This window comes from Xylocopa sonorina, chromosome 1, assembly GCF_050948175.1.
Source record: "Xylocopa sonorina isolate GNS202 chromosome 1, iyXylSono1_principal, whole genome shotgun sequence".
NCBI lineage: Eukaryota > Metazoa > Arthropoda > Insecta > Hymenoptera > Apidae > Xylocopa > Xylocopa sonorina.
The window spans coordinates 15,681,763-15,705,356 of NC_135193.1; the positions used below are offsets into that span (position 1 = coordinate 15,681,763).

A 23,594-nucleotide genomic window follows, 5' to 3' on the forward strand; every position below is an offset into this window, starting at 1 on the left:
TCTTTCCGTGTGTCTATGTGAATTCATTTGAAATAAGTACTATTTAAATAATAAAACATTACTATCTTGAAAACTACACTCTGTTCTACATCACAAGTATTAGAGTACTAGGATCGAGGTACATACACATAGAGAAAAATAATTAAATAATACTTTCATTAATTCATATGTAAATAGTGTATTCTTAAAATAAGTTCAAAAACTTTTTGACCAATTTTAAAATACACATACTTGAAAAATGACTTCTTATAATAATAATATTAATAATAATAATAATAATAATAATAATAATAATAATAATAATTATAATAATTATAATAATAGTAATAATAATAGTAATAATAATAATAATAGTAGTAATAATAATAATAATAATAATAATAATAATAATAATTATAATTATAATAATAATATTAATAGAGTTCTTATAACATGTAATTTAAATTAAAGTACAAGATTACAGGAGCACACGCAATAAGAAGTTTTCACAGAAATGACAAAATAAGTGTACTTTTCTGTTTTCTTGTACCATTAATGATAAATAGATGATTGTATATACATTTTTTAAAAATTGTTTTTTCAAACACTTAAGACTCTTCCTATCAACTTATTCATCTGTGAGCTGCTCAAAATATAATAAACTATACAATATTAGCCAGAGAATAACGTCTAATGTATTCTTGTAAGATCTTCCACTATTTTTACAAGATCATCTACTGTTGCCTCCTTTTTCATGCCGCTCGGATCGTCGATCTGAAGAAAAAGAGTAAATTAAACAAGTGAACATAATATAGAGATTTTATCAAATAAAAATTTTGTTTACCAAGAGGCCGATCGCAACTTCTGCCATTTTATCGGGGCTCAAATCAAGGAAGCTTTCGATTAAATCTCCATCTATAAAACCTTCGCATTGTTCGATCTTTAATTCAGTGTTAAAACTTCTCCAAAAATTATGTTCTATTTTACCAACGCTTTTTATTACGCTTGTTAATCTATCTTCAAGGTTTCTTAAGAATTCATAAAATGTGAATGGAATTTGTGTAACTAAACCAATTGCACCGCTGACTGTTCCAAACAGTACACAACCTTGAGTGGGTGTGCTTGATTCACCTAAATTTTGCATCACTAAAGATCCGTGTCGAAAAACGTTAACCATATCACCTAAGTGAAACTGTCCAACTTCCTGCATTTGTTGCCTTTCATCTTCCGAAGTAGCGGCGCTAACATATTTAAATCATTATTGTCTAATATTGATACACATACACGATAAATAATGTAGCAAAATAAAGACTCACCTATCTTTTTGGCAAACGAATAAGTTAAAGCAATTTTCAGCACCCAAAAAAGTATCATCGTCTAATATTTCAATGGCCGTCATCCAATTTGGATTATAATCTCTTGCTATTTCCTCAAAGCAGCCTTCCATTGTTTTATATTGCAGCAATGTAAGAGATCTCATAAGATCCCCAACTAAGATAAAATCTCCTTTTGTTTTTAAGTAAAGAGCAATAATATTGTTAAAGTGACTGCATTCTAATCTAAGTTCTTTCTCCGCGGTCCATTCGAACAAGCGGACAGTACTGTTAATACTAGCAAGAAGTTTTCCGTTAAATTCAATTAAAGAATAACACGATCCTTTAATCTCTTTTTCAGCTACTTGTGTAAGTTTCCCGTCGCTCCAATGGTATAAAAGTATTCTACCCATTCTTGGTTCAGTTTCATCTGGATTAACAAGAGCGGTTCCAACAACATAATAGGAAGTGGAATCTTCACCCAATTTTGTAGATATTAATGACAATGCATATTCAGTGGGCATTAACATGTGTGCGTGTAAAACTTCGAAAGTATGTTGATCAATAATGAGCAGATTATGTACTTCGATCTCTTGACTAATATCACTAGCTGTATGTCCTGTAGGTTTATTGTAAGATGCAATATGACTGCTGCTAGATGTAGAAGCCGCTTGCGTAGATGCAGAATGTCTTACGATGCTAACACCGCTACTATCCTGGATATCGACGCGCATCGTTATTACACCAAATGTTTGGGAACTTTCTTGATAAGCAATTCGTCTCGGTGATTCTCCAAGCGGGACAGTTCGTATGTGCAATTTTTGTATTTCATCGATTGTACCAATCGTCACAGTACTATCAGTTGCTAATGCTAAGCTATCAGGATATGATTCTGCGTTCAATGAGCACATATGATTTACCTCTTTTAAATTAACGTTACTGAATACTAGTTTGTGATTCGACGAATAAATCACAGTAGGTCTATCGGAACACGCGAACACATTGGTGGTTGATAGTGACCTAAAAGTTCTTAGCACTGTCGGTTGTGTGCCTAAGGTGACTTTCTTTTTATCAGAAAGCATACCGTTCTGTTTGTGTAACGTAAAATAATACATGCTACCATCTCCAAGAGCGCAAAGCAGATACGTATTGCCTTCGAAACACGTCATTAGGATAGATCTAGGTATAATTTCGCCGCCCAATAACTCTTTGTTAATTTCTTCCAAGGCAGGCAAAGTTAAAATACGAACAGAAATATCTGTCCACAAGCCTACAGCAGCAATTTTTGCTTCGGTATTACCATCCAATGGAGATATATCCAAACACGCAACTTCGTATTGTAAAGTAGCAAATCCTTTTGGTAAAATTTGTCCGCAAGAAATCTCCATGTAAAACAAGTCATTTCCAGTGGCGCAAAGCACCTGTGTACCATTGCAAGCAACAACGCTAATGGTTCTTTTATTCTCTGGCTCCCATTCAGAAACAACTGTTTTTGTTTCATGGGAAATCAGTCTGGCAGACGTTGGTGTTATTTGAATAAATAAGTCATTTGTAACATTCCCAGTATGGAAAGTTTGTTCATCAGCAACAAAGCCTGGAATATCTGTTTCTTCAACTTCTTCTCCATTCAAAGTCAAGATTCTGGTTTGTCCGACAAAAGATAAGACCAGAGTATTGTCAAAGTTACCACCACCAATTTTTAATGCCCACATACCCTTGATACCTGGTAAATCTATACTTGCATGTTCTTCAATACCAATTCCATTTCTGATAATTCTAAGAGAACCTTCTTTAAAAGCTCCAGAACAAGTGACCATTTGTCCCTGGCCCTGTCTTTCTAGATCAACTACTGCCATATCAACTATCGGTGCCAAATTTGTAAATGTTTCCATTGGAACACAATAAGAACCGTTTTCATCTGCTTTTGTAATTAGCTTGACTAATTGTGAATCACCCAGTCTACTACCAACAAATATTACTCCATTATCTAAGTATGTAATACACTCTGGTATACTAATCTCTCCTAAAAGCTCAACTTTCAGATCTTTTACAACTTGTGTACCATCTGGTTTCTTTTCTTGTTCTAAGAATAACATAAACAAATGTCCAGCCATATCCCCTAATAAATATCGAAGTCCTTGATTATCAACTTTAGCATAGCATGTAATTGTACTTTGTTTAATAATTGGAGGTACAACAGCAACGTATGTGTTTCCATCATGATATAATATACTTTCTTGGCCTATAATTATTGCACCACAAATAGGGGAGGGTACAGGAATAACTATCATAGCTTCGCGCTCTACATTGTCTTGCCTCCAAGGTATTTTAACAAATTCCTTATCTCTTAAAGAAATTTCATGTGTTTTAACGTGTCTTCCATTAATATCTTGGTGGATTAGAATCAAAGTGGGATTGGCACATCCATGAAGGAAATTTACATCTTGTACTTGTTGTTCATCCATACGTATGGATGATGCTTTTAATTCTGGATTATCTTTGTCCAAAGGTATAATTTTAAAAAGACCATCATACAAACGAAGACCAATTACACGTGCCTTAGGATCAATTGCGGCTTTGATCCCTGTCTCCGAAGCTTTCCCTATGCGATCTGCCACATTCCCATGTGCCTTTGTAATAATTTCTATATTTTCTCCTTCTCCAATACATTCTAATATCATAGCATTATAACGTGTAGTCAAAAGAAACAAAAGATCTTTCTTCTCATGCTGCAGAAATATTGTAATTTATTAATTATGCACTAAATCTAACACTATTAATTACCTATCATTGTATATAATTCACATAGATGTGAATTAAAGATAATAAATTCTTGATACGTATAAGGTTATATCACTTTTAAGCAAAATATATTGCAGGTATTTTATGCTTATAATAGTGCATACAAGTATGCGAAATCCATTATAATAAAAGCTAAGAAACTCGAAAGAAAATAGATAATGCACAAAAATTCTGAAACAAGTGTAGAAGTACAACTATAACCTTACCGATGGTCTAAAAAATTTAATGACTGCTATTTTTCCATAGATTCCAACTTCTTTCAGCGGTCTCAAACCCTCTGGAGTAACCAGATATATTTCGAGTCGAACATTTTTTGCTAATATAAGGTTTAAATCCGTAGGTGAAGTGAAATTACCTTCATGGGTAAAAAGAAAATAATTGTTTATCCACATAAGTAAAATCCTTCCATGAAAAGAATTCTACTTACCTGTAACACATGCAGTGACAGCCGTAGGCTTATGTGCCGTTACTACATAATGATGAGACATTGCTTTCATAATATTTTGTCCGACAAACAACTTTTGCAAAGTTATTAGGCACTTCGAACACAATTACGTACAACCAAACGCTGGCCTTGCGTACTTTTCAATTTCACGCGCCACGAAGTTGGCAACGTTTCACAGTACATCAAGCCTGATTCACAATAAGCACAGTGAATGTTTCAAAATTATCTTACTACACATGTTACTTTTAATGTTGTTAATTACAAATATTATTCAATAATTATATACTGGAATTTTATTATTTTCAATATATTAAGTAACAAGACATAAAAAAAGGAAATCAGTCATTATTTTAAATATATTTTCTATTATTTAAATTCATTCCTAAAAAAAACACATTTTTTAATACACACTATTTCATATTTTATATCTTTTTAACAAATAGAAAATCAAAATTATTATGTACATTTTACATTCTATCTTATAATATTAACAATATATTTATTCAATTTTTATGAAGATACTTAGATTCTATCGTAGTAAAGCTATCAACTAATCAGACAGATATTCACATTCTTGAAGATTTTTTCAACCAGTCTCAGTGCACTTCTTTGTGTTCAGTTTTAGGAAAATAATTGTAATAAAAGAAAATTTGAAATTTATTAAAAAATTTTTAAGCGATGAAATATTCATAACAAGTTATATATTCAGACCATAAACTAACAGTCTGTTTGATACTTTAAATTTATACAATTTAACAATATCACATTTTTATATTAATTTGTATTTTTCATTACACCTAATATTACAATATATTAGTTGATGGTCTGTAAATCTCAAATTTATACATTTTATACTATTAAATGGCAGTTTATTAAAAAAATAAACTAATAAAAAATAATTGTACTGTTAGATGTAAAGAGGATTACAAACTAAACTCTTTTTGAGTAAAACAATTAAAAAAACGTAACATTTTTCTTTACACATGTTCTTTGAATTTCATTATTATATCTTCAAAATTAATAGGATTGAAGATGCCAAACAAGTCAATAAGATACGACTGGACTTTTTAAAATAATTTTTTATTATTTAATATTTTAATACTAAATATTCTCTTTAAGTATAATATAAATATTCAATGAATAATACAAAATAATTTTAAAAAACAATACTGTTCTCTATAAACTATCTGTACATTTTGTGCAGTAAGGGCCTTAAAGAGCTATAATTAAAATTCATTTTATTCATTAATATATTACATAACTTGGATTGTATTAATGATATTATAAAGAATTTTTAACATTATAGAGAGACAAAATTCTTGAAAAAATCTTTCTACATTAAAGCTTTTTAACTTTTAAAAATTTACAGACGTTTTACTCAAAACGAATTTTTGGTACTGAGCCCTTTATTGTATCTAACAGTATAATTATTCCAAATGCATCATAATTAATATCAAATTAAGATAAAAATAACAGTATATAATGCACATTAGATAATATACAATTGCCTTCCACATTATATCAAGCGCATAATAATCTAATCTGCACAGATATAAATTTTACTCTTCCATAAGATTAGGTATGTATTTCGTACTTCGTTACACATTCAAGTTATACACGGAACAGTCTTGAAAAAAAAAATGGGAAGTAAATAGTAAGAGCACATCCAAGGACAATCTAAGGTTACATATCTGATATTAGGAAGAGGCTCTTTTGTTGCATAAGTGCAACAGAGAATTGTATTTAAACCAGTCTTGCTTCCTAAGTTGGTAGGATTTTAAAGCAAATATGCAAGGATCAATGACATATTTGATACAACTTGTACATTAATTCTTAAAACATTGAATAAACTTTTTGTATGTAAAAACAGCTTGTTATAATTTATGTGGGGAAACTGTCAACTTTTTGAATGGCTGCATGACCATTTGAAAGATTAACTGGGGTCATAGTTGCCTTAGAATTGTCACTCGAGCTACTATCACATGTATCACTTTTACTATCAGTACTAGACACAGAACTATCTTTTCTCTGACTACTTTTACTCCTAGAACAATATCCCATAAGTTCTGAAGAAGAGCTAGAATTTGGAAGGAGACAACTACATCTGCTCCTATTCCCATTACTTGTACTATCACTGTCGCTTTCGCTATCGACACTTGAAACCGGACTTCCGTGCCTTTTAGCCCTTAACGATTCGTTTTCTCGTTTTAATTGTTCATTCTGTTGCATTAAATCATCAATTCGTTCCTGACAAATTTTTAATTTTTTTGCCGATTCCGAATCTGTACTACTACTGTTGCTTTCCAATTCCCGTTGTTCCGTTTGATGAAAATTTTTACCACGCAGCCGTTTTGTCAATAAATCTACTTTCGCTTCTAACTGTAGATATTCTTGTATCAATTCTGATTTACTTAACATGCTTAATCTTTCGGCATGCAGATCTTCGTATGCAGTTGAGAATTCCTTTGTTAAGAATTCTTCTTCGTCTTCTGGAGACGAATAAAAATAATCTTCATCAGAGTCAACACTGAAACTAGAATCTCGTGTACGAGGTGGAGCTGATGGTTTTTGAAATGTGGCAGGTACATCAGATGACACGGCTTCTGAAAGCTTTTGGTCAAGATCTGGAAGATCACTATGATCATCCATAAGAAATTGTGTAGTATTGTATGGCGCTGGAGGTTGTCTACCAGTTTTAGCTAATCGACCTCTAGACCTATATCGCAGCTGTTGTTGATATGATAACTGTTGCTTTGAATAAGGTTTTAATTTTCTATGTTTAGGTTTACCTCTACGAGTCTTTCTTTTTCTTGCTGCAATATCAATTCCATCCTCGTGTTGACCTCCCTCTTGATCTCCACTGCCGCTTCCGCTTTCAAATTTCCCACAATTTTTTACCAGCAATTTAGGGCACTGGAATAAAAAAATATTTACATTAACATTTAATATTTAGCATTTTAATTATCTAATTATGCATTGCTATCTATGTATTTCAATGTTGATTTTGTAAAAAATTACAAGTAAGGAATCCTTTTCTTTGTAGCATTAATCTCTTGTCTAAAACAATGTTCAATGTTTTGTTATGAAAAAATGTACAAATCTACATTAATGAATTATTTAAAATATTTATATCTTACTGTGTGCACACACGCAAACATATATACCGACATATGCATATATATTATATAATTACATATATATACCTGATATATATATATATATATTTTTTTTTTTTTTAATATTCAAAAAATAAAGAAAACATCTTACGCTTTTTCTATTGACGTAGTCATGTTTGTTAATATTCTCTCCACTAGAGAGCGACACTTGCTCCGAAGCGGAGAGCGATGACGCCGCAGGCGTCGGCTCTGCTTGTACGCCCTTCACGTCACGTACTTCATCAATGCCGCCCGAGACTTTCTCCATTACCGTTTTGACACCATGACTCTCCATATTCGTAATATTGACCAGAATTCGGCGATTTGCGATGGTACAAGCACTCATTACCGTTAAAAACACTACCTCGTCCACCGTTACCTTCCACTCTCGTTCTACAAGCCAAACGCCTTCACCGCAAACAGCGACTGAATCGCCATGTTTGATTTGTCCGTGATTCCGTGCGATAGCGAAGCGCGACGTGCTAACGTTTTAGAGGAGTAGGGAGATTTGTTCCGAAAGGTGGGGCAAATGTATTTGTCTCCACCGTATCCCCCACCATTCCCGCTTATCCTTCAGGCATTGCTCCGGCTGGCTCCCTGAAAAATTATGGCAATTCTTCTCGTGTACACTGCACCCTTACGCTGTTAATTTAATGTTTATTACGTAGAGTGAACGAAGAGAGCGATAAGCGTGCGACAAGTATAATCTATCGCTGGTACGTTTTTAACAAGTGTCGGTAGGGTTTTCACAATCAATATATGTATACAATTCAATATAGACCCAACAGTTTTATACGTAATAAGATTTACGTCGACACCATTGGACCGTGAACAATTGGATGTAATTAACGATCAAAGTTTCGAATCGATACTCATATTGTATGAATGAAAAGTATATTACACTTTTTAATGAAACAAAGAACACAAGTCATTCCAAGTCGATACCGAAATGTGACTGGTGTTGTTCGTGCTCAAAGTAAAACAGTAACATTAACCGAAACGTTTCTTGTGCTCGATCGTGTCGGGTTTTAAGTCGACTTGTAAATCGTAAATAGAAAGTGGTTGTCTTTTACGCCGAGCTGCTAGAACGTAATTAGAAGTAATGTTTCTACTACTTTTACGCAAAACATATATAATAGTGAGCTCGTATTATTACAGGTTGTACACGGTTTTGTGTAATACCTTCAAAATAGCAAATGTATCTTTTTCATTGGGTTTTGATGTGTTTGTTATCAATATTTCATTAGGGGACCAATTTTTGAAGCGCAACGTTCTTTTAACGTAAATGTGCAGCACATTCGATGAATTTTTTTATATATATTAAACTTATTCTCTGTTTACTTCTAGCTTACACAACAAAATAAAATTGTGAAAATATACGTAATTATATTTAAAAGTGTTCAGTTTGTTAGAAACTGTAAAACAAGATACTAAATACTATATATTGTCGACCATTAAAGGCGAATTATAAATATCTTTTTTGTTATTTTGTATACAGAAATTTTCAATTAGAATAGAGTATAAATATTAGATAAAGTTAAATTGTTTGCTAAACCGAAGTTACACTGTACGTTTGCTACGATACATATAATGTCGACCTACTTTACACGTAGTTACATATAATTGTATTATAGCTTATTATACGCATTCAATTTCATACTTGCAACTGGATAGATACATGTAGATTTACTTTCACAGATATCGTGGACAATATTTTTCGTTTTAATTGCAATTTAATTTGTGTCGTCGGGATCTCGTTCGCGTTGTTGCTTTTGTATTTAATAAAGAAAAGGAAAAAACCTCTGCACGATACGATTGCCTAAAACTATCTTTCGATCTACTCTGTAGTTAACAGGCATGTTTCCCATCGTGAGCATAATTCGCAATGAAATTCTAATAGTTCTTCGCCTGATTTGCAGTCGCGTGTCCCATAATATGCGTTTCCACAGGTTATGCGGTGAAATTAGCAATGATGGAGCAGTGGGTAGCAAATATCAAGCACAGAAATATATTTAGGAATGTTAATTTGATGAGATATCCGGTTTAGTCAAACGACGTTTTACCAATCGCACACTTGCCTTGTAGTACGAACCTGAGAAATAACGCGAAGCTTTTTGCACTTTCGAAGCAGAGAATGCTTATGTTAGAAACGATTTCCCTTGCTCGTTCAATGTATAGTATCGATCGTAAGCTGTATACATATTTGCTGTTATGTGATTCGCAATAATAAGCTTTTGCGCTTTGACAACAGAAACGGATAGAACGTTCACAAACGATTTACCTCCTTCTCCCTCCGCCACAACCTCTATCTCTTCTCTAACTCGCATTCAATAGAAGTATTAATCATAAACTGATGTACTTCTATTACGTAATTTGAAATTTAATTTACTTAGCTTTTATACTCGATAAATAAAAGCACATAATTTGTATATATTTTATATAAATATCGATGTTGGCTGGATATAATGGTATAAGTTCTTTAAGCTGTTTTACCATTTTAAAACATTATTGCGAAAGAATATCTTTAAAATAAGTTTCTCTATTATCTGATACAAGGATAATTGTGTTTATGCAGAAGAGATGAAAATTTATTTGAGTTAAGTAATCACAATCCAAGTAAACATAACTGGTAGGAAGTTATATATAATTAAGAGCTTGGTATAAAGTTTGTTACCCCTAGTTGTTTATGTTAACTTAAATATAAACACTTTTACCATAGTTGTTGTTCGTCTGTACCTGTATTATTTCGGTATCTTGCTAATTAAATTTTCTACGTCGAGTAAACAATCAGAAACTATCCAATAATTAATTCAAATAGTAATGATAAATTATTCACATTACGCACACTATACACACACACATACATACATACCACTAATTCAAGAAAGAAATACGTGACTAACGCAACTATAAATACGTCTTCTATGTAGGAGACTCCTGTACCACCTTGTCCTTAAGACTTTTTTCTTCAAATGTAAATTCTTTATGTGCTCGAATTGGTCACGTATACATGCATTTGTACATTTACTTATGCTTAAATTGGTTACGTGATGCGCATACATGTAAAAATACATATGCATTTAATTACAAGTTTTCAAATGAGGTATTACGTTACAATGCACACATAATCAACAGGTTATCATTATTACATGTATCGAATGACCGTCACTGCGATGTGGATCATGCTTATACTTATCTAATAGTAAATAAGAGAAAACACAGTAAATCAGTTCTTGATGCTTAATTTACACGGTGAATCAAAAGTTGTTTTTATAATAATAAAAATGAAAATGCATTGTTTTTAATATAGTAAAGAAAGAATTTCGTTCAAAAGAAATCAGCTGTTTTGAATAAAAAATTTTTGCCAATACTTTCGCACAACGTTTGATAAGTATATTAAAAAACATCAGGAACTTGAAAGTTGCGCACGCAAATATAAAAGATCAAGAAACAAAGGCAGTTTTATTCTGTTGCATAAAAAGAATATTTGCTTATAATTTGTGCAGCATTTTTCGAGAGTGTATTGCATATACATATATACGCACGTGAATGCTTTTCTTCTATGTATTATCTTTGTTCAAAACCTACTAAAATTATTAAATTTTTCAATATAAACGCATTCTAGTGTAGAAAATGTAGAATATGCATTTTACAATCTTCAACGAGTTATACAAATCTTGTATGTTTACTTTTTCAGTCTCATCGAAAATGCAGCCTTCTACCATACCTATACGTCGTAACTTAATTTCACTTCACGTAATTATGATTATTAAAAAATATCAAGCATAATACAAATTTTATGCGTGTAATTATGCTTTTAAAGATTATTGAAAAAAATATAACACTTAGTTACCTTCTCTTAACACAAACTATTTCGTAAGGATTGATTATTCTATTTGGAATCATTATCATAGCATAATCTGCCATAATGGGGAAAATAAAAGCGATGCAATCGTTTCATCTTTTTCTTTATAATTTGTTTACTGATAGTTGTATTATTTAATGTATTCAATGAACAAATTGATTATAGTTTATACAGAAGGTAGTTTGGCTTCAGATTCTTCCAACACCTGAAAATAGCAGATCTGAAAGCAGATTGATGTCAGAAATTGAATAGATTTTGTCAATTGGACCATATTTTATTGTTTGTTAAGCGAACTTAATTCAATATAGCAGATCCTGTATTCAATTTGAAGCTATTTTGTTGAGAAAGTTTGTAGCTGGCATTCAAGCGATCTGCTCGAGCAGACTTGACTGATTGGGTCATAAGTATTAGACTGAAAAGGTATTCACCTTTTTCGGAAAATAATTCGAAGTCTTGTACTTTTTTTAAAGAATCTTAGACACGTATGTTATTTATTACGCAGTAAGCATAACGTTATAAAATTAATAATCAATCAGTCGACCATCGATAATGTATTACGACTAAATTTGTTAAACTACTATATGTCTTACTATTTCTTTATGTTTTGTAAAATGTCAAGACGTAAATCTTACAAGTTTTCAAATCGAAAAATAAAATCTTATATTTAACAATTTAATGAAAGACTAGGGGAAAAAATTATATTTCTCATTCTTACATTTCTTTACTAATGATAGTGTCAAATAAAATACGATATTTTTGCAATATATCGATTAATATGATGTTTGAGAACAACTTTCAATTAGAAATTTTTATATGCACGCAAATTTTGGATTCTATGATATTAACATAAAAATTTAATTTAGTCGATTAATTTTTTTTATTAATTCGTAACCTATGCAAATAATAATTCTTAAAGATAATCAGAATGTTAGGTAATGTTCGCCTCTTTGCAGGCTTACTTTGAACTTAAACAACTTTCTGAATATATCGGAAATGCCACAAAGTATTACAATTAGAACACATCATGGTATTTTTGATGATTCAAAGCCGAAATCGATTACAAGCAAATCAAGCAAACTTAATGAATCTCACGTGAAATTAAAAAATGCATTTGATTTTAATGACGATAATTTTGATCTAGAGGTATGTATTCTTGATCATGGAATTAAAGAATAATTGGAATGTTAGGTAATTTCGTCTCTTACCAGACTTACTTTGAAGTCTTATAAAAGTGATAGCTAGAATGATGGAAATTAAATCCAACACCTGGCATTTATGCATGTACGTATGCTCGTGCATACGTACCTTCCAGGTCTAACTTACATGATGAAACACACAACTGTTACACGTACACATACGTACGTAAATACTTCTTCAAGTATTGGTATTTGATATATCAATGTTGACATACATAGTTATATATACATACATGCACATATACACGTGTAACTAGTCAGTCAAATGTACTTGAGTAAATTTTTTAAATACTTACTACAAATTTAGTCAACAAAATGACTTGAAATTCACTAGAAGATCTGTTATATTCTGTTACGTTAAGTTTAATTTGCAAAATATGGTTACGTGGGTAAAATTTGCTCAATATCGGATACCAATCTGCTTTCGGATTATGTCAACATGCTCCGAGTTCAGAATACGAGCCTAATGCAGACGTAAGCAGATATAGATCTGCCTTCAGATTCTAGAAGAATTTGGAGCCAGACTGCTGTCAGTTTGTTCATTAAATACGTCCTTTTACTCGTGCATATAGTATGATGCATAGAGAGACACGAATATTTATTTCTTATAGATGAAATATACTTTTGAAGCGATATTATAGAATTCTATTTAAGGAACGATACAAAATTATTTTCCTTCATAAAATTTGTAAACGTTAAACGTACACTATCTCCCATATAACAAAACTCACTTATTGCAATAAAAAAGATTTCAAAATTCATTATTGCACAAATAAACAAGTTATTTATTTATCAAAAATTAAAGTAGTTTATACACATATTATACATATCAACATGTCAGAAATAGTTACATATATTTTTTATTAGTAACATTTTTACTTAAGTAAGTTATTGCTCTACTCTTTATACAGTTTATATATTCTTTAATATACTAAGAGATATACACAACATAAAATTACTTATGTAAATATCACCATACCGGTATAATAAATTTATAATAAATTATGTGAATGAAAGTGAGAGAAAGAGAAATAATTTTTCAAATAAGGAATACAAAGCTATTCTTTTGTATAAATTAAAAAATTTTAAATATTTATTGTTATACTATCATTACTTTATCGTTAGATAAAAAAATTAAAATTAGGCATTTTTTAAGAAAGGAATTCAAGGTCTCTAATAACAAATTGTAATAATGATAGTTTAACAATTTACTCGATTACGAGTTCATGTTTATCTATCTCGCTGAATATTTTATTGATATCTTGTACCCATTCTTTCAATCTTTTTTCTTGTCTTTTTTTCAATTTACCAGTCTTCTTCCGCTTTGTTTCATGCTCACTCGTCCTTTTTTCCTCTTCCTCATCTTCTTCTTCTGAAAAGCTGAATCTCACTTCACGTTTACGTTTGTATGAATGTCGCGGCGGCTAAAATGTACATATACATTTATGTAAAAATATTATTAACACAATTTCCGAATTTGAATAATAATAACAATAATAATAATTGAAGACAAGTATACCTCTGTAAAATGTGACGGTTCGAAATCAGCAAACAATGGTACATCAGATACAGAAGCTACAGATGTTTCACCTGCTTCGGATAGAATATCAAAAGTATCAGAAAAATTGGTAATGTCAATTTTTTGTTTATCTCTTTTCTTGTCGAATAATCTTTTTATTTCTTTCTTTTCAGTTATTATATTCTCTTTATCGTACGTATCATTTTCTGACTTTTTAGCTAACAGTTTACTTTTAATCTCGCCAATTGATAATCTTGCAGTAGGTTTTACATTATGTAATGTTAAATTTGATTCAACAATTTTTGGTTTTCCATCATCTTCACTTTTTTTAGCTAGCAATTTACTTTTAATCTCATCAACTGATAATCTTGCAGTAGGTTTTACATTATGTAATGTTACATTCGATTCAACAGTTTTTGCTTTTCCATCATCTTTAATTTTATGATCACGAATGCATACTTCTTGGTCAGAATTGTCATCATTAAAACCAAATGCATTTTTCAGTTCCACGTGAGATTCATTAAATTTGCTTGATTTGCTTGTAATTGATTTCGGCTTTGCATCATCAAAAATACCATGATGTGTTCTAATTGTAATACTTTGTGGCATTTCCGGTATATTCAGAAAGTTGTTTAAGTTCAATTGCCTCAACCCTATTTGTTTATTAGTCATGTTACAATTTTGTAAACCTGATGGTCCAGGTTGGGGATCAAAATTCTCTTTCTGGTTATCAAATTGTACATTAGATATATCTTTTTGATGAATTTGAGAGCTGATTTCCATTGTTTTCATTTTAGGAGATTTTACAGGACTTAATACATTGTTTTTTTTATTCTTATTACTATGAGATTGTAATGCATTACTCATATTAGAAGTAACTGTATTAATTGTTGGTACATTTGGCAAAGTGTGTTCAATTTCGGTTGGCACCCAGTCGTTAGTTTGTTCTATTGAAAGCTTAGACTGCAACGAATGATCTATGTTTGTAATTTCTGTACCAAACTTTCTTGAAGTTAAAGAATTTTTCTTCTTGGGTGTATTAGTAATTGTCCATTTTTCTGGGCTGATATTTTCATTATTTTTTTGCAAAATACTTCTTATTTTTGTTATACTTCCTAAATGTTTAGGTTCATTAATTAATGGTCTCACAAAGTTTTTTTTAGTAATATCATATTCATTATTTTGAGGTGTGCTCTGAAATACATTTTTTACTTGAGAAAATGTAAGTAATGGTGATGCCCTCCAGGGGCTACTAGTTTGCAGATTTTCATCTTTTTTCATAATTGGGGATAAAGATTTCTCAAATAATGAATAATTAAGCACATTCTTCTGTGGCACTGATAATTTATTGTTAAGAATATTTGTTGGCATAATAGGTTTAAGATTATTTGAATTTGAGACTTGTGAACTATTTATTACTGTAATTTTCTTATCAGTTATGTGTTCTACTGAAATAATTGTAGGTACTGTAATATCAACTGTAGGTATTGTATTGTCAGCAGCTTCTTTCGTTGTACTTTCTCTGTCTTCTAAATGTTTGTTCAATTGTACATCTGTTTTAAGATTTTCTATTAAATTGCTCTTCAATTCTAAATTTTGCTTTTCGCAAGATTGTATAGAATTTTCATTTTCATTCACAGGTTGTATAGAATTTTCATTTTCATTCACAGGTTGTATAGAATTTTTACTTTCATTCACAGGCTGCACACAATCTTTATAATCATCAACAAGCTCTGTGCAATTTCTATTTTTATTTAGAGAATCAACAGATTTTTTTCTCTCATTTGAAGGCTTTGTAGTATTTTTATTTTCAGACTCAATACATATACCATCTGTCCTTTTATTTTCTCCAATTTTATTAGTAGCTAATTTCTTTACATTAACTTTATGATCTTGTGAATTATACTTTATAGGAAAAATTCTTTTTTTTCTGTTCACTGTCTTTTTAACAGTATTTTTTTTCTTTCTTTTTCTTCCTAATCTTTCTGTAGAGTCGTTAACATCAAACTTAAATTCATAAATTTCGCTGCCACTATCTGTATGACTATCTGGTGAGACGCGTTCATAAACTGGTGGCTTTTTTGCATTATCATTTAATTTCTTTGTTAACATCTCACTTTCCGAATTCTTAACGTTTTTATGAGAACGTAGAACTCTTTTTGATTGATTTAAAAATGACTCCTTTAGAGACATTTGTTTTGAATTTGAAACATTTTTACTTGTTCTTATAATAACTTTTTTCTTCCCATCCTTTGATGTCTTTTTAATTATACTGGTATTACTCACTGCAGTTGCTTTTGTTAGTTTCACTTTATCATTGGAAATGTCCAATAATTTCTTACTTCTTGCGCTTTGCTTAGTACCGCTTTGTAAAAACGAATCGTTATTCTTCTTATTTCTTGTTGTTCTAACCCTTGTCGATGATTTTGAATTCGTAGCACTTTTAACTTTTGGTGCTTCATCTGCGGCATGTTTAGTTTTGGGTACAACTTTAGAAAATGAAGCTTTGTCCTTGTTTTGTTTCTCTGAATTTGATGAAGCACGTTTTCTTGTTAAATAAGGCGTCATTTTATGTAAAGCATGTATAAATCTAAAAAGAGATATGGAATAAAATTAATGCACTGCACGTAATAAGACTAAAAATAATCTATTTGTCCATTTCTCAGTAGAAAATTACATTCCCGCGTTTTTTACTTTGTAACTATTGAAACTCGCAATATTTGTTTAGATAAGCGTGTAAGATTTAGCTCGAATTACTACACTGAGTATCATAACATCACTTTACAATGTTTAAAACAGTAGAACTCCTTTTTTTTTTCATAACTGAACAATATCTCTAACGTCACTGTTTTACTGTCGAATAAAAACATATGGTATCGTATTTTGTATGGTACCTTAATTTACCTTAGAAAAACAAAAATCTAAAACAAAACACGAACAGACTAAACTGACACAGATTTTTCCAGAACGATTCACTAAAATTTCGTTACTATTTTTCTGTTCCACATTCTTTCGGAGTCGATGCAACAGCAACAAAAATTTATCGTATCATTTCATACACCAGTGCTGAATACAGTATAAAATAGAAAAATCAGTATAGGCGAAAATAATATCAATATATGATGCAAATAAATGTCGTTAGAACTATAGCTGTATATACGATTGTACATAGTTTAAGCAACTCGACTAAATTTTGCGAACTAAAATAAGCTTCGCGTGCATATCACCGATAACTCTGATGTCGTTACTTTTATGTTTTAAACGCTAAAGCCGAGGTCTACGCCCTGTCTCGTTATTCCTATGTTCATGGTGGTACGTCTAGGGGACATTATCGAAGCACAATTATATATTTCCCGCCAAACTTGTCGTCCTACGTGTTTACACTTTTATATGAGAAGAAATCGAAAATCAATTAAAAATGGAAGGATTCGACGATCCAGGAATATTTTTTTCTGATAACTTCTCAGTCGGCGAGTCTAGCGAGACTCGAACTAATCTTCAATTTTCAAAGAAGAAGTTTATGGAATTCATTAGACAGTTCCATGAGGGAAACTTCAATTATAAATATAGGTAATTAAAAGTATCATTTCTTGCAAACAATTGCAGTCTTCTATATTCGATAATGTAGTAATCTTTTAGAGATACACTGAAACGCAATTATAATCTCGGTCAGTATTGGGTTGAAATTAATTTGGAAGATCTAGCAGCTTTTGATGAGTCGCTCGCAGAAAAAGTTTATAAGCACCCAACGGAATATTTACCTATTTTGGAGGAAGCTGCAAAAGATTTAGCCGATGAACTCACAGCTCCGAGGCCTGAAGGTGAAGAAAAAATTGAAGACATACAAGTATTATTATCTTCAGATGCACATCCTAGTTCCTTAAGAGGAATGAAAGTAAGATTTCTTTCTAAACTGTTTTCTTGTTAACACATTCAAGATTAAGCATTCATTAGCTGAATTATGTCATCTCTTTCTCCATTGTTGATAATCATTTTAGATAAGTTACATTGCCAATAGTTGTTAGTCGTTTGTGGCTAAACTTAGGAATGTCTTGTAATAATGCATTGGTTCCAAATATGTTAAGACAAAAGACTTATCTCTATTAAATAAGAATGATATCTAATATTAGTTAAAATGTTCCTTTTTAGCCTGATGCAGTTTCCAAACTTATTAAAATACCTGGTATTGTCATTTCTGCATCTGGGATTAGAGCAAAGGCAACAAAAATTGCTATACAGTGTCGTTCTTGTAGAAGTATGCAAAGCAATATTTCTATTAAACCTGGTTTAGAAGGATATGTTCTGCCTAGAAAGTGCACAACTGAACAAGCAGGACGACCGAAATGTCCATTAGATCCATTTTTTATAATGCCGGATAAATGTAGTTGCGTTGATTTTCAAGTCCTGAAGTTACAGGAACTGCCAGATCAAATTCCACAGGGTGAAATGCCAAGACATTTACAGTTATATTGTGATCGTTATTTATGCGACAGAGTCGTACCAGGAAATAGAGTTCTTATTTTGGGCATATATTCGATTAAAAAAGTTACTAGAACTACTGGTAGAGGAGGAGGAAGAGAGAAAGCATTAGTAGGTGTTCGAGCACCATACATAAGAGTTATTGGTATTTCTGTTGATGAAGAAAACACAGGCAGTGGTAAAATGTTATTGAAACGTTTTTACAAAATGAATATTTTTTAAAGAATATTTATATTCAATCTTTTATGATTACATTTATAGGTAATTATTCTGGTGTTACAAACGAAGAGGAGGATGTATTCAGACGTTTAGCGGCAGATCCCAATTTATATGAAAGAATTGCAAAAAGCGTTGCTCCTAGTATCTTTGGAGCGCTAGACATTAAAAAAGCTATAGCCTGTCTACTATTTGGGGGATCTAGAAAGAGAATGCCTGATGGTCTTTGCAGAAGAGGAGATATTAATATTTTAATGTTAGGTGATCCTGGTACAGCTAAATCCCAATTATTAAAATTTGTAGAAAGAGTTGCACCAATTGCAATTTATACATCTGGGAAAGGAAGTTCAGCTGCTGGTTTAACAGCGTCGGTCTTACGAGATCCCGTAACGGTAAGTTGTTAACAGTTGTAACTTTTAAATGTAAATGCATTAGTCTCACGTTTGTTAAAATATTTTGTTTCAGAGAAACTTTGTTATGGAAGGAGGTGCTATGGTTCTTGCAGATGGTGGTGTTGTCTGTATAGATGAGTTTGATAAAATGAAAGAGGACGATAGAGTTGCAATACATGAAGCCATGGAACAACAAACAATATCTATAGCAAAAGCAGCAATAACTACGACGTTAAATACAAGATGTTCCGTTCTAGCAGCAGCAAATTCAATATTTGGTCGTTGGGATGATATAAAGGGGGAAGAAAATATTGATTTTATGCCAACAATTTTATCACGTTTCGACATGATATTCATCATTAAAGATGAGCATGAGCAGAACAAGGATATGAAGTTAGCAAAACATGTGATGAGTATTCATTCTAGTGCCAATCAAATTACAGAACAATTTGCGGAAGGAGAATTACCATTACATGTTTTGAAAAGATATATCCACTACTGTAGAACGTAAGGCTCCTTATTACTCAAAGTATATTATTTAGGTAAATGTGCAGGTAGAGGATAACTCTTTGATTTTGATGATTTTTAGATATATTGTTGAGATGAAGATATTAAAAGTATCATCGAAATCAAATAGGTTACTCTCTTACTTATTTTGGATTAATTTATGATACCTTTTATAGTCGTTGTGGACCGAGACTTAGCAAAGAAGCAGGAGAGAAATTGAAAAATCGTTATGTCGTAATGCGGGCTAGTACCAGAGAACATGAGAAGGATACAGAGAAGAGATTGTCTATTCCTATAACAGTCCGCCAGTTAGAGGCTGTGATAAGAATTTCAGAAGCTTTAGCCAAAATGCAATTACAACCATTCGCTACAGAAGTCCACGTGAATGAAGCGCTTAGACTTTTCCAAGTATCTACTTTAGATGCTGCAATGTCTGGATCACTAGCCGGTAATCTAGAATTAAGAAACTAGTGTGTACGTATTTTTTCTTATTGTACTTTGCTTCATAAACACATACAAAATTTAGGTGCAGAGGGATTTACCTCGGACGAAGATCATGAAATGTTGTCTCGTATTGAAAAACAATTGAAACGTAGATTTCCTATTGGAAATCAAGTTTCGGAGCAAAATATTGTTAAAGATTTTCTAAAACAAGCATATCCAGAACGTGCTATTTACAAAGTTATACACACAATGATACGTCGCGGGGAACTTCAGCATCGTATGCAACGTAAAATGTTGTACAGATTACACTGAGAAATGTAATGCTTTTGTTAAGTATTATATCTTTATTCATTTTGTACTGTATTTTTCGTTCAGTTTTATTATATAAATATGTACGCACTCGAACTACACGTTAATAACTTTTATTTTAATTAGGACTGTAATTCATCTTTAAACGGATATTGTGGATGATTTTCGACCCTAAAACGAATTAAGAACTTTTTTTACTTTATATAACTGTTAGATGTAAAATTGTAGACAAATATACTTACCCTTTGAAGAATAGAAAATTAAAAATTCTTCCATGTACACCTCTATCTAAGGTACTTAAAAGTTTCATTTCATCTTCCTTCAATGCAAAATCAAATAAATTGATATTTGCCTTAATCCTTTCCGGAGATGAACTTTTTGGAATTACAACAACACCTAATTGCAGTAAGTAACGTAATAAAATTTGTGCTGTCGATCGCTTATATTCTGTGCTCAGTTTTTGTACTATTGGATGCCCCAGTACATCTGGAAAATCTTCGATATTATGATTATATTTTGTTTGAAAGTGCACTTTGGCTCCTGGCGATGCCAATGGACTGTAGGCTGTTACAATGATTTTGTGCATTTGACAAAATTTCCGAAGTGAATTTTGCTGCAGACAAGCATGCAACTCTATCTAATAATAATTGAAAATAGCCATAATTTAAGAGCAGCTTTGAAATAAATTATTAAAACATTTATATAATTTTAAAACATACTTGTAAGTTACTTGGTTTAATTTGTGCATTCTCCCATACATTTAAGACTTGTTTCTCGTTAAAATTACTTAAACCTATAGATTTTGTACGACCTTTTCTTACTTGTTCTTCCATTTCCTGAAACGTTTTTAGAAAATGGTAAAAATTGTAATTTATTAATACACTATTTATTAATAGTATTACGGTATTACACCTTCCACACTGAAACAGGATCTGTATTAAGATCTAGCACAAAACTTCCATCCTCATGAACAGCTGGAGTATAAGTGTCCTCGTTTAATTTGAAGGCAAAGGGCATATGAATCAAATACATATCTAAATAACTCAGACCAAGTTTCTTCAATGATAAATTAATGAACTTCTCTACATCTGATGGTCGATTACCATAATGAGGTAACTAGAAAGATAATGTAAACATTTTTTTAATTCTATGCACATAAATTTAAATTTATATGTTAAACCTTCTTGATATTAAATATTAAAAATTACCTTTGAAGTAATAAAGAGGTCTTCACGTTTCCCACCATTTTCAAACCATTTTTTTAACACCGCACCAATTGCTTCCTCATTATTATAATTAAATGCTGTATCAATGTGCCTATAACCAGCTTCCAAAGCAGATGTCACAGCTTTCTCAATTTCTTCGGGTTTAGCCTAGATGTGATACACATTGCGACAAATTCAGGTATTGAACGTAAATCAGTTTGAACGTTAATAACTATTGAATTTTATGTTATAATTAAATCACCTGCCATGTACCCAAGCCGACAGTGGGCATTTTATATCCTGACAACAACTGTACTGTTTGCATATTGCCTTTTTCTGACCGATCTAACGCTGTAAAGAATACACACATTAAAATTAATGATGATATTACCATTGGTGTCTAACAAATTGTTTTGATTATATTTAATGTTACCATAAAAATTGTTATTTTTATAGGTATAAGAGAATTAATTATTTTGTTTGTGATAAAACTATTCGGATACAAAATCAATTTCTAAACTTAGATCAGACTTGTACTGTTCTGAATACATTAGTCTACCGTTTATAGAGAGACTGTTATATATATACTACGAACACGTTTATTGATTTGCAGTGAATTTTGCGGGTAACATTGATCGAAATATTTTACAAAATTGTTATTCTCTTACACGCAACAGAAAAAAGTATTTAGTCGATATGTTTATGAAAGGTAAAAATACATTGACGTTGTATAAGGGACAACTTAAATTAGCCGACTGCCAAGTATACTTATGTTATTTTATATATAGATTTATATACATATCTATAGAGTTTTAAAACTAAACTATACGAGAAAAAAATAATTTAATTTAAAAATATTAAATGAATTGAAAATAACGTACATAATGATTTAATCCAACGCCGTTGTTCACTTGTTATTGAAAAACAATTGACAAAGCGGTGTGCCGCATATCGAAATGTTAATTTAAGAAACAAGTGCTTGTAACCTATATACATATTTCTCGAGAATGTAGGAAGCTCTTAAAAGCTTCTTATTAATTGATGGATACTGACAATGCAATAAAATTAAGAGTTTTAAATGTTTCAATTTGAAATGAATGATGTAAATTATCTTCCCGCGTGAACATCGTAAACGGGATATCGATAACAGGCAACGTTAACATATCAAAGAAACGTAGGGGAAATAGTGAGGGAAGATAAATGCTTAAATTCAAATCCTAGAATTTTAGAAACTTGTTAAAGTTGTGAAAAATATTTTTAATTGTAATTCAATTCACCGAGCTTAGAGGGTGGATTTCGACTTGGGAGAAAAATCATGGATGGTGGAGCGGATCAGCGGACATTACGATTGTTCGTTCGATTTCAGTACTCTAAGCTGTAGAGTTCAAGTAGATAAGATTACAACATAGATTATTTTTCGTACGAGTTCTGCGTCGATTATTCATTTCTAATTAAAATCATTAATTTTTATTTAAACGGAGCAGAGCGCTTTGCGTTCCATGGGCACCAACCCACTCCGTTCCTTACTCGAAAAATTTCACACCAAAACGTAATAATTGTTATATGTTTTATTTCTGAACAAAACGCGTGATAAAGTCTTTTAATTTCACTCTTCGACATTCAACAAATATAACTAAATCGCATCGCACTTAACGCTACCTTCAACCGATAATGTAACAACACTATTTGATTACATTGTTGGCAATACTGTATGTCAGTTACATGGTAATTTCTATCTAACTATGTGTGTTTGATTACACTTGTTTGA

General features: G+C 31.3%; 5 protein-coding genes and 1 long non-coding RNA gene across 8 annotated transcripts; 2 read left to right on the plus strand and 4 right to left on the minus strand.

Annotated features, from left to right (window-relative positions):
- Positions 1–288: 288 nt before the first annotated feature.
- Positions 289–4,697, minus strand: Pic (DNA damage-binding protein pic). Its single transcript, XM_076907816.1, has 5 exons — positions 4,522–4,697; positions 4,301–4,449; positions 1,296–4,021; positions 824–1,220; positions 289–753 (listed from the first exon to the last, which is right to left on the minus strand). Exons 1-5 carry the CDS (start codon positions 4,589–4,591, stop codon positions 670–672), a joined length of 3,426 nt encoding a protein of 1,141 aa, XP_076763931.1. The 5' UTR covers positions 4,592–4,697; the 3' UTR covers positions 289–669.
- A 1,473-nt stretch (positions 4,698–6,170) lies between these two features.
- Positions 6,171–8,199, minus strand: LOC143431243 (uncharacterized). The gene is made up of 2 exons (XM_076907828.1): positions 7,807–8,199; positions 6,171–7,452 (listed from the first exon to the last, which is right to left on the minus strand). Exons 1-2 carry the CDS (start codon positions 8,038–8,040, stop codon positions 6,421–6,423), a joined length of 1,266 nt encoding a protein of 421 aa, XP_076763943.1. The 5' UTR covers positions 8,041–8,199; the 3' UTR covers positions 6,171–6,420.
- A 342-nt stretch (positions 8,200–8,541) lies between these two features.
- Positions 8,542–9,773, plus strand: LOC143431261 (uncharacterized). The gene is made up of 2 exons (XR_013102693.1): positions 8,542–8,645; positions 9,644–9,773. It is a non-coding gene; the product is annotated as an uncharacterized LOC143431261 (long non-coding RNA).
- Positions 9,774–13,766: 3,993 nt separating this feature from the next.
- On the minus strand, positions 13,767–17,288 carry LOC143425639 (uncharacterized). The gene is made up of 3 exons (XM_076898637.1): positions 17,169–17,288; positions 14,275–16,864; positions 13,767–14,179 (listed from the first exon to the last, which is right to left on the minus strand). The coding sequence occupies exons 2-3, from the start codon at positions 16,840–16,842 to the stop codon at positions 13,964–13,966; spliced, it is 2,784 nt and encodes a 927-aa protein (XP_076754752.1). The 5' UTR covers positions 16,843–16,864; positions 17,169–17,288; the 3' UTR covers positions 13,767–13,963.
- A 331-nt stretch (positions 17,289–17,619) lies between these two features.
- LOC143432186 (DNA replication licensing factor Mcm5) lies at positions 17,620–20,992 on the plus strand. The gene is made up of 8 exons (XM_076908953.1): positions 17,620–17,844; positions 17,914–18,169; positions 18,424–18,931; positions 19,015–19,361; positions 19,435–19,868; positions 20,045–20,316; positions 20,395–20,629; positions 20,748–20,992. Exons 1-7 carry the CDS (start codon positions 17,693–17,695, stop codon positions 20,622–20,624), a joined length of 2,199 nt encoding a protein of 732 aa, XP_076765068.1. The 5' UTR covers positions 17,620–17,692; the 3' UTR covers positions 20,625–20,629; positions 20,748–20,992.
- LOC143432190 (aldo-keto reductase family 1 member A1) lies at positions 20,486–22,837 on the minus strand. Of its 3 annotated transcripts, XM_076908956.1 has the most exons (8): positions 22,708–22,837; positions 22,089–22,177; positions 21,830–21,994; positions 21,534–21,737; positions 21,341–21,457; positions 20,864–21,258; positions 20,713–20,792; positions 20,486–20,620 (listed from the first exon to the last, which is right to left on the minus strand). In XM_076908956.1, the coding sequence occupies exons 1-7, from the start codon at positions 22,820–22,822 to the stop codon at positions 20,744–20,746; spliced, it is 1,134 nt and encodes a 377-aa protein (XP_076765071.1). In that variant the 5' UTR covers positions 22,823–22,837; the 3' UTR covers positions 20,486–20,620; positions 20,713–20,743. The 3 variants fall into 3 exon arrangements, with proteins under 3 accessions (XP_076765071.1, XP_076765070.1, XP_076765073.1); XM_076908955.1 differs by lacking the exon at positions 20,486–20,620 and having other exon boundaries at positions 20,637–20,792; XM_076908958.1 differs by lacking the exons at positions 20,486–20,620; positions 22,708–22,837 and adding an exon at positions 22,260–22,379 and having other exon boundaries at positions 20,637–20,792.
- Positions 22,838–23,594: the final 757 nt, after the last annotated feature.